Raw genomic sequence first — 19,153 nt, forward strand, 5'->3', positions numbered from 1 at the left:
TGTATTGGCAGACCTCTGGCACTGAGACCTTAAAGTTGGGGGAAAAAAATCGTCAGCGGTGCCCAGCACATAGTTTTTGCAGGGGCTGTCCCTGATGTTAAAGCAGAGAAACTACTGCCACAGATATTAGATTAGTTTTCTATCCCCTAAACGGTAGGGTCGCCGTGATGTAATGGCAAGGACACTAGGAGTCGTGCAGTCCTACCATCTCATAGCTTTGATACTTTAGACCGGTTCCGTAACCATTCTGGGCTTTGGCTTCTACATCTGTAGAGAGTGGATAACAAAACTTCCTATCTCACATATTGTGTTAAAAGTAAACGAAAGAGGAAAAAAAAAGTAAACAAGAGGGAGTACCCGAACGCTTCGGCCGACTCTAAAGAATTATACAAGGGGCGTTAGAGCCGTAACTCCTCCCCACCCCTTAAACACGCACATTACCAACCAGCAGTCGCCACTAATATAGCTTGTCCCCTCCCAAGGCATCTTGGGCTATGAAGTCCTTTGGTTGCCGCACCCTCGTTGGCTGCTGTGGAAGTGAGAACTACGCCTCCCAGGATGCAGCGGTGAGGCAGCCACCACGGCCGCCCTCTACTCCGCCCCCCTTATGCACAGCCTCTTGGGATATGTAGTCCCAGTTCTGCGCTGGTTCAACAGGGAAAAAGTGTGGAGGAACCACAAACCCCAGAAGCCCTCGCGCCCACCCATCTCCCTCCCCCTCGCAGTCCGAGTGCTGTTTTTGTTGTTGGTGAAAGGTGAGGGAACAGCTGATCCGTCTGTGGGGTAAGAAAACTTGGCCTAATTTGGGGGCGATCTTATGGGGGGTCACCCCACTTTCCAATCTGTGAAAGGGTCGTCTAAGGGAACCGTAGAAGGGGGAACAGGAGCGTTTGAGCGTTAACACTTTCCGGACTGGAGAAGCCATCCCCACTGTTTCGGGAGTTCTTGGTCTCATGGGGGGCCTGATCACGGGAGTGCCCTCTGACGGCTCTTGCCTCCCTCTCAGTCCTTCTCTATAAAGCGTGATACGCTTAAGGGAACTCGAGGGAGGCTGAAATCTGCTCGTTCTCGGCCCAGCAAGACTTCGCCCCACAAACCTTCCCTTTCCCCTTACCCCCTACGCTGCTCGCCCCCACCAATCCAAAGGCCTTCACTACGCTGGATCCATGGGGAGGGAAGCCTTCCAAGATGTAGAATGTCAAAGAACTCTAGAGCCCTACAGCGTGGTGGGGGGATGGCACCCCCCCCCCCCATGCAAACACCTGAATCTGGCTACACATACAGACCTTAGGTGCCCATAGCTCTCTTTCAAACCTGGGGGATATTTCCAGATGTTATGAATTTTGTGGGGAATATTGTCCTGGGTCCCCAGGACAATGTATTTGAGAACAATTCAGCCCCTTTTAGAAAGCCAGAATTGTATTGAAGGGGAAAAAACGTAGACTAGTTTTCACTAGGGATTTTTCAGAGATGGAAATAGAGACACCTCTTGTTGTCATAAGTCTCCATTTTGGAGGGAGACGTAGCTCCTTTTTATAGAGCTGGCCCGCCTTCCCTCTTCCCTCAGTTTCTGTCCTCTTTTAAAGTCCCTGCCCACCTGACTTAAGCCTGGTGTGGGTTTGTGATGTCTGAGGGCGTGCACATGACTAGTGGCTGTGGTTGATTGGACGCCCATCGCTGTGGTTGACACAGGACTGAGTTCAGTGGGCTGGAGATGAGAGTTGACGAGGGCCATCTCACAGTCCTCCGCTGCAGAGTTCTCTTGATTATTGTTACCTTTCCTCACTCTACCCTCAGATTTTCTAGTGAACTCTCCTCACCCAACTTAGAACACCTTTCTTCTTAATCCCATCCTATAGTATGCCTCCAACTACCAGTCCAAGCAGATGGAAGGGTTCAGACATTTAGAATTGAGGCTAAGGGGAACAGAGAAAATGAGGGGGAAGGGGAAAACTAGAGATGGGTTAACAGTCAAACCGGTAGGTTTCGAGCCCTGCTCAAGACCTGAAGAAAAGAATGTGAGGTTCTTTTTGAACTGTTTCTCCTCCTCTCAACATTATGTGTACATTTCCCCGCTCCAAGGGCCCATACTTCCAGGCTGTCCCTACTGGGGGTGGGGCTTTCCTGGCTCCAGGCCCCCACATTCCATCTCCCCACAGCACCACATTCCTACTGAGTGTTCCACCTCACCCTTGAAACAGCCGCCTCCAGAATTCTTGACTTTCTGGAGTCATAATTGAGGGAGAGAACCTGTATTTCCATTCTTTCCCTTTGTCTCTTGGATGAGAGTACAGGCTTTATTATTGTTATTATTATTCATGGCATAAGACAGGGGAAAGATGGGAAGAGAGGGTGAGAGTTTACAGGCTTCAGGATTGGTCAGCCACATTTCAGCTCCAAAGACTGGCTTGTTACTTTCAGAGATGGTTGCTGTTTTCAGGTGTCATAAGTCATTTCTGGGTACAGCTGGAGTGAGCAAGGAGACCTGCTCGGGATGAGGGGGGAGCCCACACCTCAGTTGGAAGTTGAATTCAAGAGCCAGAAGATGTGAGGGATGGGGTGAGGAGATGGAGGCTGAAGAATTTGGAATATCCAAGGCTATTAAGAGATGGAAAAGGAGGGACTGACTGCAGGAAGCAGAGTCTAGAGTACTGAGGCTTGGTCAATGGGGCTGTGAAAAGGGAGCAGAAATTAAATCTTAATTCTAGGAAAAGCCTGTGACTCAGAGGGTGCAGTGAGAGACAAGATGTATACCAACCACGAAGGCCAGACCAATGCCCTAGAAACAAAGATTGATATCTTTAAAGAGTCCTGTAACTCACAGGGGTTGAAAACCAGATACACCATCATCTCCAGGGGCAGGGGCTGTGGGTGGGTAGGGACAGAGTTGTGGGGCAGAGAGGTAGAGGGGAGAGACTTTTTAGGATATTAAATCTTTGTTTCACAGGAGGACAGATAGCTCGAGACCAGAATGGAAGAGTCATCACTAAGCCGGGCACCATCCCGGGGTGGAGTCAACTTTCTGAATGTAGCCCGGACCTACATTCCCAACACCAAGGTGGAATGTCACTACACACTCCCGCCAGGCACCGTGCCCAGTGCCAGCGACTGGATTGGCATCTTCAAGGTATCCCTAGATCCCCTTTGGGCTCAGGTTTATGGGCCATGGGTGGTTTGGAATAAGGGGAATGACTTGATTTCTGGATTCGCAACCTCATAATGATAGGGAAGAAGGGAGAAGGATGTCAGAAATGGCTAAGGCCATCTGTGTAAGCAAAGCCCACCTTCTCCGTATCTTAACCTTGCTCTCTCCTGACACACTAGCATCCCTCCACTTTCCCTGTCTCTCAGCATCCTTGCCACAGCCGCACCATCCTGCCCGCCCCTGTTCAGTCCCTCAGCCCCTTGCAACATCCGGAGCTGGGAGGTGCATCACCATACCCCTCTCCCACTGTGGGCTCTGACAGGTGGAGGCTGCCTGTGTCCGGGATTACCACACATTTGTGTGGTCTTTGGTGCCTGAAAGTGTTACTGATGGTTCTCCCATCCACGCCAGTGTCCAGTTCCAAGGTACAAGCAAGAGGGAAAATCGGGAGGGAGGGGTCAAAGGGATGGAGTTTGGAAGAGGGTAATGGGCTCAGCAGATATATTGATAGAATCATGGGGTTTTCACAGCATCAGGGGTTCAGCCATGAACAGTAAAGGGCCAATAGCCCTGCCTCCTAAGAAAAAAGGAGGAAACTCCTCCTGTGGAATTAGGAGGTAGGGAAGAGGGAAAAGTGGCTTCGTATATTAGAAGATGCTCATTAGATTCTGAAAGCGTCAAATCTCAGCTCTAATACTTATAAGCTGTTTGACCTTGGGCAGATTACTTAACCTATCTGTGTCCCTTATCATAACAGTAAAAGCATACGCCTGGTTTATAGGAAGATTTAAAATGATACAGATAAAGCTGTTAATACAATGCCTGGCACATAATGGGTACTCAAAAAAAATGATAACTAGCGTTGTTACTGGCTTTCCCTAGTGGCTCAGTGATAAAGAATCACCTGCCAGTGGAGGAGATCTAGGTTCAATCCGTGGGTCGGGAAGATCCCCTGGAGGAGGAAATGGCAAGCCACTCCACTACTGTTGCTTGGGGTATCCCATGGACAGAGGAGCCTGGTGGGCTATGGTCCATGGGGTTGCAAAAGAGTCGGACATGACTTAGTAACTAAACAACAACAACAGCGTTGTTGTTGTTGTTGTTGTTGTTGTTGTTAAAGAGGGTCAGTTTGGGCAAGAGAGGAAAGAGAGGGCAAGGCAGAAAGGAGGGAAAGAGTATCCCAGGGATCAGAAATAGCCTGTGGGAGATGGAGAGGAGAGAAAACAGTCTGTAGAACAAGGAGCAAGGGGCTGGAGCCAAAGACAACGGCTAATAAGACACACCAAGGGGCAGAGGGTCTGCTGAGCACCTGAGGGCCTGGCATCATATTGGGGTCCTGGGTCTGTACTTTTCCCCACAGCCAGCTACCTGCCCAAACCCGGAGCCCAGCTCTACCAGTTTCGCTATGTGAACCGCCAGGGCCGGGTGTGTGGGCAGAGCCCCCCTTTCCAGTTCCGAGAGCCTCGGCCCATGGATGAACTGGTGACCCTGGAGGAGACTGATGGTGGCTCTGACATCCTGCTGGTTGTCCCCAAGGCAACTGTGCTACAGGTGAGAACAGAGCAGCAGAGCTGCTCCTGGGCAAGGGCGCCGGAGGATAGCATTGCAGGGGACCCCTCCCACTTCACCCTGCCCTCGCAGTAGCTGCGACCTCATTGGGAGTTACCAATGAGGATAGGGTTGCAGGGGGCCCCTCCCGCTTCACCCTGCCCACCCTCAGCTGCGACCTTATTGGGAGTTACCCAAAGCCTTGCCTACAGGAAGGCCTCAGACACCGTCACAAACATGATGGGTAGGAAAGCAGACCACCCCCAGGCCAGGATCACTCAGGATTTCCTAAGAACTTTTTGAACCTCCTCTTTCTGGGGCTGCATCCTTCCTGGGCTCTAGAGGAAGATACAGAGCATGGAGGGAAGCCCCTTGGGGAAGGAACGTTCCGAGGGAGGGAAGGATGAGACCCACTTCCAGGATAAGTGAGGAGGGAAAGCAGATCAGTAGGGCCCCAGACCTGTGGAGCAGCTACCCATGTGTCGCTCTTCAGCTCTTGAAATGTGACTGGTCTAAACTGAGATGTTCTGTATGGGTGTAATACACATGGGATTTTTAAGACCTAGTATTAAAAAAAAAAAAGAATGTAAAAGATCTCAATAATGGTTTATATCAATTTCATGTTGAAATGATAACATTTTTGATCGACTGGATTAGATGAATGAATTCCATCTGTTTCTTATTATTTTCCTTAAGCGTCTACTAGAAAATTTTAAGTTATATATGTAGCTTGTATTATTTTTCTATTGGACCAAATAGAGAAGGATAAGGGAGAGGAGGCAGATGTTAGCAAGGAAGACTTCCTGAAGGAAGGGGACAGATAGGGCCTGGTGGGGAGGACGTCCATGCCCCAGACAAGAGGACAGGCCTGGGGAAGGCTGAGAAGGTGGAAATGAGTAGTTTGTGATTTACACAAACTCCTGCCCTCTGGAACCCTCTAAGCTTATGGACTCACCAGAAGGATGGGAAGAAGATGCTCATATCTTACATAAGTCAGCGGTGGGAGAACTCCTACCCGCTTTCTGTTTTTACATTCTTTTTTCTCATTTAAACCTTCCAACAATCCAGGCTAGGGGATCACATGACAGATGAGGAGAGAGACTCAGAGAAATTAAGTACTTTGTTAAGAGTCACCTAGCTAGTTAAAAAAAAAAAAAAGTACTGGAGATTTAAACCCACATTTGTCTGACTCAGAACAAATAGGGTAAAATTAGGGGAGCCATCCCTTTTGTCTGTGTGGATTGAGAAAGACTTCTGCCAGGTGAGGAGTTCCTTCCTGCCATTGCTGGGCAAAGAAGGGGCAAGACCTTGGGGGGGAAGAGAAGAGGGGTGGGCAGTTGAGAGTTCTGGGAGCCTGTGTGTGATGGGAGGTGGGCAAGATTTGGTAGCACACCAGGCCTCCTGACTCTTCCCTTTATAGCCTGTACTGATGTAACTTCCCCACCCTGACACGCATCTGCAGAGTGTTGGGGATAGGACCTTGGAATGGGTGCTTCACAGGCAGAACCCAACTTCTCATCCTGTCCTCCATAGAACCAGCTGGATGAGAGCCAGCAAGAGAGGAATGACCTGATGCAGCTGAAGCTACAGCTGGAGGGGCAGGTGACAGAGCTGAAGAGCCAAGTGCAGGAGCTTGAGAAGGCTCTGGCCGTGGCCAGGCAGGAGCATGCAGAGCTGGCAGAGCAGTATAAGGTGGGAGTTGGGCCAGTGGGGGAAAGGTCCTGGCTGCCTACTTGGGGTCCAAAATCTAAACCCAATAAAATGAAGACAGTGAAAGGGAGATGTTAGTGCGCTCTTAATGGTTCTGGCATCAAAGATACAGGCTGAAGGGGTCACAAGTAGTAGTCAACTGACTGTGATGGGAGACTTGTCCCAAATTGGTAGTGAGACTCAGTTCTCTTGAGTCACAGGAGTGCTGAGATAGGGTGGAGGTGGCCATCTTCACTGGAAGGGGATGTTCCTTTACAGTTTTTTCTTCAAGGAAGGTGACCGGGTAGAAGGGTAGATAGTCAAACTTAGGAATTCTCCTCCTAAGCCTTTAGTCCACTCATTGCGAGGTGTCTCAGCTTCTCTCTTCTTGGGGAACCTTAATTCCAGGGGCTTTCCCGGTCCCACGGGGAGCTCACAGAAGAGAGGGACATCCTGAGCCGACAGCAGGGAGACCACGTGGCCCGCATCCTGGAGCTGGAAGATGACATCCAGACCATCAGTGAGAAAGTGCTGATGAAGGAGGTGGAGCTGGACAGGTGAGGGACCCCTTCCACCCCCATTACTTCCCTTCACTTCCTTTGACCCTCGAACCTCAGCCTCCTGTGTCAGGCAGGCAAGACCTGCCTGACGGTTTTTTCCTTCCCTTCTCAACCTCACTCAGGGTATTCCAATTCCTAAGGATATCTCTGCCAAGCTCTCTTCCATCTTTCCTAACTTATTCTGTGTTCCTTACCTTTAGAAATAATCATTGGTATTTATTGTGCAGCGAAGGTGAAGCAGGAGCTAGGAGTGCAGGATTTGGAAGAACGGAATGGATAGAATGGTCCAGGCAAGATAAGAGAGGATGGATTTCAGACTTTACTTCAGCAAAGCATAAGATTAGACTCTGTTCTCATTATTAGGAAATGTTAGAACTGGTGATCCAGAAATGTTATGGGATCTTTGCCTGAAAACAGGTATAAATCATAGAACCTTAGCATTGGGAGAAATGTAATGCATTTAAGAGGGTATGTGAGGGAAGATCACTGCCTCAGAAGGTGGCCTCTTTATCACAAAGCCATCATTTTTTTTTATCTCTTTTGTCATATTTACTCTCCTATAGCTTTCCTGATTGGTCCTGGTGTAGACCTCTGGAGCCACATAGAATAAATTTCCATCTTCTGCTAGACAACTATTCTCTCTACCAGATAGCACAAATATTGGCCACCTCCCTTGCCTCTCCTTCAGGTTTTCACCAGGAGAAACAATTCTTTCATCAAATGACATAATTAAGTTTCTTTCATTCAGTGCACGTAGATTTAATATCTTTTTAAAAACTCTTTGGAGAAAAGCAGCATGCTATCCAAGACCCAGAGTAAAGAGTGAGTTGGTCCCTAAGGCCTCTTCAGTCTAGGATGTGTTAGTCCTGCCCTAGGGAGATACTAAATGTCTAGGTTCTAAATCATGGAATAGAGACGTTGGGATCAAACCAAGCACCTGGAAAAGATCAGGGACTGTCTAGACCAGGGGTCAGCGAACTGTGGCCCACATGCCGAATCCAGCCTACCACGTGGTTTTGTATAGCCCACAAGGTGAGAATGGTTTTGACAGTTTTTAATGCTTGAATAACAAAAGAAGAGTTATATTATGTGACATGTAAAAATCAGATGAAATTCAAATTCCAGTTTTCAAAAAAATTTTACTGAGACAGCCAGGCTTGTTCATTTACATACTGTCTATGGCTGTTTCCACATACCCATGGCGGAGGTGAGAGGTTGCCACAGAGTCCACACAGCCTGCAGAACTAAAATACTTACTCTCAGGCCCTTTACAGAAAACACCTGCTGACTTCTGACCTAAATCAAAAGTCTATCATTAACGATGACTGGCCCCTGTCTACAGAAATCTGGATTCCAGTCTCTCGATTGAGTGCAGACAACTGGGAAGCCATCAGCAGAGCTTCCCTCAAAGTGACACACAGAGAGGAAGGAACAATTGTGTACCCCTAGACTGCGCTCTAAAGCCAGCAATCTTGGATACATGGGGCTTAGACCTGGAATTTGGGTGTCCCAGGGAGGTGGAGTTCTGAGCTAGACAAGCCCCAGCAAAAGGGCTGATGATAAAGTCTGAGTCTTTTTGTTCCTTCTCCGGAAATGGGTAAGTCACCTGGCATTGTGTCCACCACTCACAGGGTTAGAGACACGGTGAAGGCCCTGACTCGGGAACAAGAGAAGCTCCTTGGGCAGCTGAAGGAAGTGCAGGCAGACAAGGAGCAAAGCGAGGTAAGGGCTCCAAGTTGGTTTGCTCTCTCAGTTGTCCATCCCATGTCTTACTATAGACTTACTTCTATAAATTCAGATGTATAACATTTCCTTATTAAATGATGAAAGCAATTAGATAATTTTGATGGATACCAAACTCTGAAATTGGAGGTTGTGGATGACTGTTTTGTTGGCCTCAGCAGCTAACCTGTTTCTGTATCGTGTGTGGTTATACAGTATTGAGTACACCTTGAGTCTCACATACAGACCAGTACAAATGATCATTTTTAAGCGTCTACCTTGCAATCTCAGTTCACTCTTCACGTCAATAGTTCAAACTTTATTCTGAGGTTTTCGCAAAAATGAATGAACCTGGAAGCACATGTCAGTGCTTGGGGATCTCCAGTGTGCTAACATGTGAGTCTATGCACTGTTTTCCAACATGATTTTTCATAATTTGGAAGAAACTGAAATCAAATATTTAAGCTTCCAAATGGCTTCATCAGAACCCAAGGATGGAGAAGCATCCATCCTGTGGGCCGCTAGGGAGAGAACAGAACCACACATGGCACCAAGGTGTCCAGCCTGAATGACTTGGGAAGTAGTTAGTACCATGGACAGAAACAAGAGTGGCAAGGACGGGGTGGAGTGGGAGGTAGAATATGGCGAGTGTGAGAGCCCACAGGACATCCAAGTTGAGTTTTGGTCTAAAAGGAAGTGTAGGGGAGCAGACATGAGGCATGGGACAGCTAGATTCACATAAGACCCCAGGCTGTGCCACTGGAGATGGGACGTTCAGGATTGAGTTGCTTTGTGCTGAGAACCCAGGAAGGGCTGGCCAGGGCTGACGGCTTGAGTTTGTGCTAAATCTGAAGAGTGGAACTTTGGCTTTTCTCATCACAGAGGTCCATCTGCCCGGTCACCCCAAATATGTATTCCCTTTCCTTACCTCCTCTCCGCCTTCACCAGGCTGAGCTCCAGATGGCACAGCAGGAGAACCGCCGCTTGAATTTGGAGCTGCAGGAGGCCAAGGACCGGCAGGAGGAGCAGAGTGCACAGGCCCAGCGACTGAAGGACAAGGTGGCCCAGATGAAGGACACCCTCGGCCAGGCCCAGCAGCGGGTGGTGAGTGAAACCCCTGGGCAGCAGGAAGTAGAGAATGTTCTAGGGCTGGTTGTAAACAAATAGGAGGAAAGGCATGGCTCAAGACTAAAGAACCCAGTCCTGAGGTCCTGATGCAATGGGGGACAGGAAGAAACCTAGTTGTCTTCCTGGCTCAACAGATGACTCCTGGGAGCCCTGATTCCATCTCCTCCTTTCTCCCAAGGCTGAACTGGAGCCCCTGAAAGAGCAGCTTCGAGGGGCCCAGGAGCTTGCAGCCTCAAGCCAGCAGAAAGCTGCCCTTCTTGGGGAGGAGTTGGCCAGTGCAGCAGGAGCCCGGGACCGCACTATAGCTGAGCTGCACCGTAGCCGTCTGGAGGTGGCTGGAGTCAACGGCAGGCTGGCCGAGCTCAGTCTGCACTTGAAGGAGGAAAAAAGCCAGTGGAGCAAGGAGCGGGCAGGGCTGCTGCAGAGTGTGGAGGTAGTGGGATGGGGGATCTGCAGGTTCCTGGTCACTACTGCCCCTACCTCAGTGTGGTCAGATCTCCTGGGGGGAGAGAAACAAGGGTGAGAACCTTCATGGACTTAGGGGTGAGGAGGGCCTATGAGGGAGGTATATTCACTGTCCCGATGCGGCCCCTCCCTGCACGGAGTGTCTAGTTCCTGATCTTCATAGCAACTGCCTTTGTTAACATCTTGATTCAGATACATGTTCCAGCCTACACCCCAACCCTGCACGATACCCATTCCTACTCAGCAAGGCGCCTTGCTGTCAGAGCCCTTCTTTCAGGGAATGAGGAAGGCAAGAAGGGAAGATGTCTCTAAATGGCTCCAAAACATTCAGTCCAATAAAGAAGAGACACAGTAAGGAATGGCGCTGTTACCAGTGGCATCCCCTACCCTTAACGTCCTGTTTGCTCTTCGGCATCTCCAGGCAGAGAAGGACAAGATCCTGAAGCTGAGTGCAGAGATACTTCGACTGGAAAAGGCAGTGCAGGAGGAGAAGACTCAGAGCCAAGTTTTCAAGACTGAACTGGCCCGGGAAAAGGACTCTAGCCTGGTGAGGCACCCAGCGTCCCAAGAGCCCCAGGCAGGGGCTTCCCGAGACATCAGTGCCCCTTCCCTCTGCCTTGGCTGTGGGCTCAGAAGGGCTGAGCACTCACTTCCCTGGTGGGCGGCATTCCGCTTGCAGGCCTCCCAGCCCTCATTGGTCGGAAGCCTGCCGTGTGCCTTTCTGCTCTCGGCACACATTCTGGGCCCAGTGGGGATGACTCAGGAGAATTCTAGGGTGGCCCTTCTCTGACCAAGGCCTCTTCACCCCAGTCCAGAGGCAGTCCTCCCAGTCCCCACTTGGGAGGTGGAGGCAAGGACTCAGGTGAGTCTCTTGCGGTTGAGACAGGGCTCTTGGAGGAGGAGAGTCAGGCCTCCCGTGTGTCGGGGCAAGCGAGGAGAGAAGGCATGAAGAGTCGTTCCACGTTGTGGCATCCAGGTTCTAGGAGGCACGTTCTAGGCTCCAGATTCTATCTGGCCCTTTCCCCCCAGGTGCAGCTGTCAGAGAGCAAGCGGGAGCTGACAGAGCTGCGCTCAGCGCTGCGTGTGCTCCAGAAGGAAAAGGAGCAACTACAGGAGGAGAAGCAGGTGAGAGCCCAGAACCGCCCCTGGATGCCTGAGTGGAGGACCCAAGGAATGGGAGCTCGGTGTCTTCTTGTCATCTCGACTTAGAGACGGGCATCAGTAAGAAGGGCCCAGAGGCTAAAAATGGGGCCATGGCTCCTCTTAGAAGCCCACCTGGCAGGACAGGGGAGGGTTGCTGGAGGAAGCAGGGTGGGCATGGCAGGGTGGAAGTCTGCCTTAAGCCCTCCCACCCTTTGATGAAGGCATCAAATTCTGAAGAGCTCAGAGATCACCCTGGACGAGGGGAAGGCTATGTGGGGCTGCCTGGTTCATACCTTCTCAGCCTCTCATACTTCTCCCCACTTCCAGGAACTGCTGGAGTACATGAGAAAGCTGGAGGCCCGCCTGGAGAAGGTGGCCGATGAGAAGTGGAGTGAGGACCCTGCCACAGAGGACGAGGAGGCCGCTGCCGTGGGGCTGAGTCTGTACACCCACAGTCTTGTGACCACCCCCACCCCGGCCACCTAGCTCTCCCTCCCCGTGTTGGGAAAACTCCACATGACCCCCGGGGAGCAGCCTCTGCCCTCCGTGTTTTGCCTTCTTCCTTCCCAAACCCTGGTGCCTGATTTGTTAACTCTATTTCTCCTCCAGAGAAGCCAGAGCTGATCCAACCCTCTTTCTTCTCTGCCTGCTCCCTCGCCTGCAGGCTGCCCAGCAGCTCTGACAGACTCGGAGGATGAGTCTCCAGAAGACATGAGGCTCCCACCCTACAGCCTGTGTGAGAGTGGAGACCCGGGCTCCTCCCCTGCCACAGGGCCGCGAGAGGCTTCTCCCCTCGTGGTCATCAGCCAGCCAGCCCCCATCGCTCCCCAACTCTCAGGGCCAGCTGAGGACAGTAGCTCAGACTCGGTGAGCAGAGAGGAAAGACTGAACAGGGACAGGGACAAGGGGTAGGCCCAATCCCAAGTGGCCCAGCCTGCAGAGCAGGGAGCTTTAGCTATACAGGGCTTTCTTGCTCTTGGAGGAGAGCAGGCAGGCCCAGGCTGTCTTTAAGGCCACCCAGTAGACACCACCCCAAAACCCAGTATGACCCAATAGCTCACTGCTGCCACCCCCTCTTCCCATACCTGTTTTCTCTTCCTGTGCACCAGCCCCCATCCAAATGCTTCTCCTGGGACTTCCCTGGCAGTCCAGTGGCTAAGACTGCTCGCTCCAGGTTCCATCTCTGGTCGGGGAACTACATCCCACATACCATGATTAAGACCCAGTACAGCCAAATAAATATTAAAAAAACAAAAAAAAAAAAAAACATGCTTCCCATGCCCCACTCTTACTGCAGCCCTCTGTTAACAACCTGGGCCTAGTCTGTTCGTCCCTTACCTGCCCCAGCACTCTGCTCCCCCCGTCTTGGGACACTACCCCAAGACTCAGCCCTATCCCTTTGGTGCCCAGGAGGCTGAAGATGAGAAGTCGGTCCTGATGGCAGCTGTGCAGAGTGGGGGTGAGGAGGCCAACCTACTACTTCCGGAACTGGGTAGTGCCTTCTACGACATGGCCAGGTGAGTGCTCAAGGGGGCAGACAGCAGGGAGGATGCCCGTGGAAAGGGCACCCAGGTGAACAGTCCTCATGCGCTTCCACCGCCTCCTTCTTCTTGGCCCCAGCTAAGAAAGGGAGATGTAGCTGTGTTGACACAGAGAATGACCCACCACCCCAGATCACTGGTGCCTTCAGGCAGCCCTCCCCCATCCTATCACTGCACATGCGCACTCAGGGGCCCTGCCTTTAACTGGCTTCTGTGTTGTTCTAGCACCGTCCTCCGCGGAGCCCAAATTGCCCTGCGTCCCCCCTCTCCTGCCCTTACCCCTTCCCCAACCACCAGATAAGTGCCTAGGCTCTGCCAAGGGTTGAAGGGAGGTGACCAAGGCCCTCAGGGACAGGAACAGAGAGAAGACTGGGGTCCAGCATCCATCTGATCACCCCTCAGATGCTGTCGCTGCTCTCTGACTCCCCTGGGCAATCCTTTGGGTGGCGGATTCAGGTATCAGATTGTGCCCCCTCCCCCGCCTTCCCTTTCCCCCACCTCAGATCAAGAGGGGAAGGCAGGGAGGCAAGAGAGGTTTTATCGTCCAGCCCCCAGCTTTGCCTGGATATGAGATGGGCTCAGGGCAAGGAGGAGGTGATGCTGTCATCCTTCCAGGCTGGAGCAGGAAGATGAAGGACGATGTCAGACTCATTTTCAGCCTCATTAGGCAGCAGACGGAGATGGAGGGAGGAGAACAGGGGGTTGGGGGAAGGGCCGTGTACTAGAGCAACCAGCAGGGACTAAAGAAAAGAGGGCACGGGGAGCCGGGAAGCTAAGGCTTCCAGTGCTGTGGGGAGAGGGGACTGTGAGAGGCTTGGAGAGGACGTTAGGAACAGGGTCATCTGGGAGCCCACGTGTGTGGGTCCCTCTCCCTGAGGTCCGAAAGCCGAGAAGGCAGCAGAGCATGCTGACCCTCTCTTTCCCCTCTGTCTTTCTCTAGTGGCTTTGCTGTGGGTCCCTTGACAGAGACCAGCACTGGGGGCCCTGCCACCCCGCCGTGGAAGGAATGTCCCATTTGTAAGGAGCGCTTCCCAGCCGAGAGTGACAAGGATGCCATGGAGGACCACATGGATGGACACTTCTTTTTCAGCACCCAGGACCCTTTCACCTTTGAGTGACCCCATCCCCCACCCCCAGTCCACACACAGACACACACTTATGCACATGCACACACTCATCCATAGACATACACTTAGGTTTCATGCCTCTTTTCCAACACCTTCGGCTCCATGATATTCTGTTGCCTGAAAACATCCCAGGCTCCCCAACATCATCCTCTCCCAGCTGGCTCTTCTGTCCAGGCAGGGGTTCCTTCTTAGAAGCAGTGGCTGAATTTACTCCCTGAAAGCGGTTTTGGAGGAACCGAGATGGAGGAGGCCTTCTCTAGGGGGAATGGAATCACCCCCTCCTGGCTCCAGTTGCTTCTGTTAGGCACACCAACCACTGCACCACCACCACACACACACACTCTCTGATGCCCCAAAGCCAATTCCTGGGGCACGCCCCCCCTTTTGTTCAGGGTCTGTGTTTGTTTACTGAGTTTTCTCTGGGGCCTGCTTTGATATCATGACCTTTTTAGGTCTCTTCTGGTTCTGAGCTTCTCTGGTTCCTCCTCTTCCCCCGCTGCCTTCCATACCCCAGCCCAGCCTTTTCCATACCATTAGATATCAAGTTTGGAGGTTTCTTTTGTATTTTTGAGGTTTTCTGTACTTTATCTCCTGTCCCTCTCCACCACCATCCCCCAGGGTCCTCACATGGAAAGAAATAATGTACTTGTGCCTTCTCTGAGGGATGGGGGAACAAATGGTCCCAGGTGTCCCCACTTGCCAGCCTTCCCTCGCTCACCACGTCCCCCCTCAGCAATAAGAGCTCCCCCCCAATTGCCCTCCCCCTGCCAGTAGTTGAACAAATATATTTATATGATATGTATAACTATTCTAATAAAATGTGTTCTTATCATGAGGTGTGACTAGAGCAAAGATGCTCAAGACCTCTGGCTCTTAGACCTTGGTGGAGGGAAGAGGAAGGGAGGAAGGGCCCTCCCCAGCCCCATGCCTTAGGGAGGAGGCTGGCAGTATTTTTCCATGATGCCTCCTGATACGCTGGTTGCTGGTGGGAAGTGAGGAGAGGGGAACCTTTGTCTCAGATGGGGGTCTGGTTGGGGAACACTGCAGTGCAGGAGGGGGCAAACTGAGGGGGAGGGGAGGGCTGTTCGGAGGTGGAGCAATGTGGGACCTGGGATATGGGCCGAGGTGTGTGTCTTGAAAGTAGGGTGAAGTTTCCACTGCTGAGACCTTTACTCTCCAAAGCAGCCTTCACTGTACCTGAGCCAAAGGACAGACATCACTCCCGTTAAGAGTACACCCCTTTGAGTATCAGCTTGGTAAAAACTGTCCTAAACCTCCTATCTCTAGAATTATTTGAATTTCTCCCAACCCTGCCTCCCTCTCTGCCTCTTATTGCAACCCTCAGATACCAGTATGCACATATAGACTCTACAAACACAAAAACACATTCATCCACCCTAACCAGCTTCACAGGCTAGACAGACACACACGCAGCATCATAAAGCATGGATTAAGGACCCACGTGCTCACCAAGGCTCTCGGCAGTACCCGGCATTAGCCGCGTCTACAGCCCACTGTTCTCCACTCCGGTTGCTCCCTTATCAGCCACCCTCCATTCCCTTCAGGGCCCATGGATGGGCCACCCCCACCATTCCCTCTCTGCATCCACCTGAAACGTTCCTTGCCCACCCCCTTCCAGCCCCACCTGGGTGACATCTTACATCCTTCCTTCTCTCACGTTGCTGTCTCCTAGCAACCCCATCTCATTCCCTGAATCCCTTCCAAGGAAATTAGAGATAATGGATCTCTCCTCTCTCCATCTCTACTCCTCTTTATTGATCCTCCTTTAATGAAAGTTAATTATAACAATGATTTAATTAATAGAATCCCTCTCTTCCTTTATTGCTTCCCGTATTAAGACTATTAATAAATACGAGCTGGGCTGACAGAGGCATCCATCACCCACCTGGGATTCCCCCAACCCTCCTTTTTCCCTCCCTCTTATCCCCTCCCTCTCTTGGCCTATAAACTTGCCGGGGTAGTGGGGGTTAATCAGAGAGGAATTATGAGCCAACATCCCCAGCAGGAGGTGCATTTAATGAAATCACTTGTAATTTATGTCTGGGGAAGGTTGGGGAAGGAAGAATCTGGAACCCAGACATCCTGCTTCTAGAAAGGTACCTCCCCAGCCAGTGCAAAAGAGAAGGAAGGGAAGCAGAAAGAGGGACCCAGGGCCTTTCCTGCCACCCCACAGCCCCTGCAAAGCCACACACACCCTGGCAGGAGCCACAAGGGTAGCTGCACAAGGCCATTGACACAGAGGCTGCCAGACTTAAAAGTGCTTCTGAGGAGTATAGTGTAAGTTTCACTCTTTCCCACCTCCACAGCTACACAGGTCATTTTCACCGCTTTCCCTTCTCCCCAGCCCAGTTCTGGTTCACCTTCCCAATCTACTCTGCACTCTCCTCCTTCATGAGGCCCCGCAGTCCCTCATCAGACCCCTCAACCTGGGTATCTAGAATTTCCAGCCCCTCCTTTCTCTGCCCTTAGTATGTCTTCTGGTGTGCAGTCTGCACCTTCAGACTAGGAGTTGCCTGGAAATGTAGAATGATTTCTCTTCCTCACTTATGATTTGCCTACCCCAGGTGCCAGTGCCTGACACAGGGCGCTCAGGGGAGAGTAATTGACTGCACAGGCACGGAAGAAAGACAGCTGGGTTCCCATCAGAGTTTTCTCCTGCTCGCAGTGTGGTATTTGGCAACTCAGCCTTCCTGCTCTTCCCCTCCTGTAGTAGATCGTCTGTCTTCCTCTGCTTCCCAGTACTCTTGCAGAAAGTGATGGACCTGAATGGGCTCAGAGCAAGCAGCAGCAAATAGGAACTCAGGTGTCAGTATTTGGTGAGGGATGAATGAGTCCAAACATCACTCCCCGCTTACAGAAGCTCAGTGGCTGCCTGTTACCTACAGGAATGCAATGTGTGCCAGTCGGGGCACTTCACCAACTCGCCTTTCCATTTCCCATCCTACCCTAGGGAACCCTGGACTCCAGTTTTACAGAACCATGCCACAGAAATAGGCACTGCTTTTGTATGCCTCTGAGCACATGCTTTTGCCTCAAAAGACACCTCCTCATGAAGCCTTTCTTCATCCCCTTCATTATCCTCTGAGGTACCACATGCTAGCACTTTGTCAAAACTCACTATACGTGTTTGCAAGTTTTTCTCCTCTCTCGATGATATGCAGCTTGAGAGAAGGGGTACTTAATTAATCAAATTCGGGGAGACAAAGCTTCCTGTGGATAATGACATGCGGGCTGAGTGTGTGCAGGCAGACAGGACAAAATGGTGAAGACCGAACTCAGTAAGAAATCCCAACCTTCAACGCTAAGAAATCTTGATCCTCACTCAACTCTGAATGAGGATTGGATGTGACATGGGAAGTGAAGCTGGACAGGTGGATCATAGACATCTACTCATACATTTCCTCAACAAATTCTCACTGAATGCCTACCATGTGCTGGGTGCTGTTCTAAGTACTAGGAAGCTGCATGAACAATAGGAATGTGTACTCTCAAAGAGCTTACACTCTATTGCAAGATCATGAAAGTCCAAAGAAACCAATTAGGAACCCACCGTAATAACCCAGGCCAGAACAGTGAGCCGCGAACTAGGGAGTTTCCTGGTGGTCCAATGGTTAGAACTTGGCACTTTCACTGCAGTGGCCCATGTTCAATCCCTGCTTGGGAAACTAAGATCCCAAAAGCTGATCACTGAGGCCAAGAAACAGTGAGCACTGAACTTAAGTGGTGTCAAGAGGCAAAGAGGCAGAATTCTTTAGAATGCAGAATTAGTGGGACTTGTTAACAATGAGATATGGGAATTGAACAGAAGGAGTCCTGTTGATCCCAGGTTTCTGCTTTCAGTGACCAGATAACCAGTGATGCCATTCACCAAATTAATAATACAAATGGAGAAATAATACATTGAGGGAAAAGGTTATCAGTGCAATTTTGCCTTGTTGAATTCCCAATGTCTTCAAGATCTTTCAAAGGAGACAGGACTCCAGTAGACAATTGGATAGATACTTAAGTCCAGAGCTCAGGATGGGTTTAGAGCAGAAGAGAGAAACTTAAGATCCTTGTAAGTAAAGATGATACAAGTGAAGGAAGATTACCCAGGCCTCCCTGAGTGTAGAGTGAGAGGTCAGAGGACCAAGGGCAGCACTCAGGAGACCATCAATACGGAAGAGAAGGATGGGGAGTGCTGAGCCATGGAGAAGATAGAAGAATCAGAGAGGCAGGAAGCAACTCAGGGGAGGTAAGTCAAGGAAAAAGGCCACAGCAGCAGGGAAGCCAGGGAAAGTTTCCCTGGAAATAGCTGGTTTGACAGCCAGGAGGTCTCTGGCAACTCAGCAAGAGCCACTTAAGGAGAGTGTTGCAGGTAGAAGTAATTGTACAGCTGGACTTCACAGAGCCTGAAACAGATACCCTGCAATAGATATGCAGGTCTTCTGACCCATGGGAACTGGGGACATGTCTCTAGTCTCACAGAATAACAAGGACTCCTAAGTCAAGGTGTAAGAAAAATCAAGGGTGGGAACCAAGATGTCTGGATCCCACATCAAAGATCCTGCTGCCTGTGACCCATCAGGTTTAGGCACTCTCTAAGCCTGCAGTGCCCACATGATGGCCACCAACCACATGTCACTACTGAACACTTGATTTTTTTAAATTTCTTTTGCTTTTTGGCCTTGCAGCATGAGGGATCTTATTTCCCCAACAGGGGATAGAACCTGTGCCCCGTGCAACAGAGGCTTGAGTCCTAACCACTGGACCACCAGTGAATTCTCCACGAAAACACACTTGAAATGTGACTAGTGTCGACAGATTTGTCAACTGCAAATCGCATAACAAATTTCATATTTAACACCAAAACTAAAACAAATTTAAAATAACGTTATATTGACTGCATGTTGAAGGGATATAATATTTTGAATAGATTGGGTTAAATAAAATACATTATTAAAGTTAGTTTCACCTAGTTCTTTTTCAAGTGTGGCTATTAGAAGATTTTGGGCTTCGCAAGTGGCACTAGTGGTCAAGAACCCGCTATCCAATGCAAGAAATGTAAAAGATGCCAGTAAAAGA

The 19,153-nt window shown here is 50.6% G+C and overlaps 1 protein-coding gene across 2 annotated transcripts; it reads left to right on the forward strand.

Moving 5' to 3' along the window:
• Positions 1-741: 741 nt before the first annotated feature.
• CALCOCO1 (calcium binding and coiled-coil domain 1) lies at positions 742-14,903 on the forward strand. 2 transcript variants are annotated; one of them, XM_060414043.1, is made up of 15 exons: positions 742-783; positions 2,948-3,127; positions 3,468-3,570; positions 4,506-4,696; positions 6,227-6,385; positions 6,791-6,939; positions 8,574-8,664; positions 9,613-9,768; positions 9,971-10,225; positions 10,679-10,804; positions 11,287-11,382; positions 11,728-11,839; positions 12,065-12,267; positions 12,811-12,917; positions 13,167-14,903. In XM_060414043.1, exons 2-15 carry the CDS (start codon positions 2,972-2,974, stop codon positions 13,240-13,242), a joined length of 1,980 nt encoding a protein of 659 aa, XP_060270026.1. In that variant the 5' UTR covers positions 742-783; positions 2,948-2,971; the 3' UTR covers positions 13,243-14,903. The 2 variants fall into 2 exon arrangements, with proteins under 2 accessions (XP_060270026.1, XP_027823040.1); XM_027967239.2 differs by having other exon boundaries at positions 13,882-14,903.
• The last annotated feature ends 4,250 nt before the right edge of the window (positions 14,904-19,153 follow it).

The sequence above is a fragment of the Ovis aries genome, chromosome 3, assembly GCF_016772045.2.
Source record: "Ovis aries strain OAR_USU_Benz2616 breed Rambouillet chromosome 3, ARS-UI_Ramb_v3.0, whole genome shotgun sequence".
Classification (NCBI taxonomy): domain Eukaryota; kingdom Metazoa; phylum Chordata; class Mammalia; order Artiodactyla; family Bovidae; genus Ovis; species Ovis aries.

What these genes read in the sequence shown, in the direction of transcription:
- CALCOCO1 (XM_027967239.2), top strand. Translation starts at nt 2,972, where the DNA reads ATGGAAGAGTCATCACTAAGCCGGGCACCATCCCGGGGTGGAGTCAAC. An exon ending in GGCTGCTGCAGAGTGTGGAG is followed by an intron (nt 10,226 to 10,678) that starts GTAGTGGGATGG and finishes CGGCATCTCCAG; the next exon opens with GCAGAGAAGGACAAGATCCT. An exon ending in AACTACAGGAGGAGAAGCAG is followed by an intron (nt 11,383 to 11,727) that starts GTGAGAGCCCAG and finishes CCCCACTTCCAG; the next exon opens with GAACTGCTGGAGTACATGAG.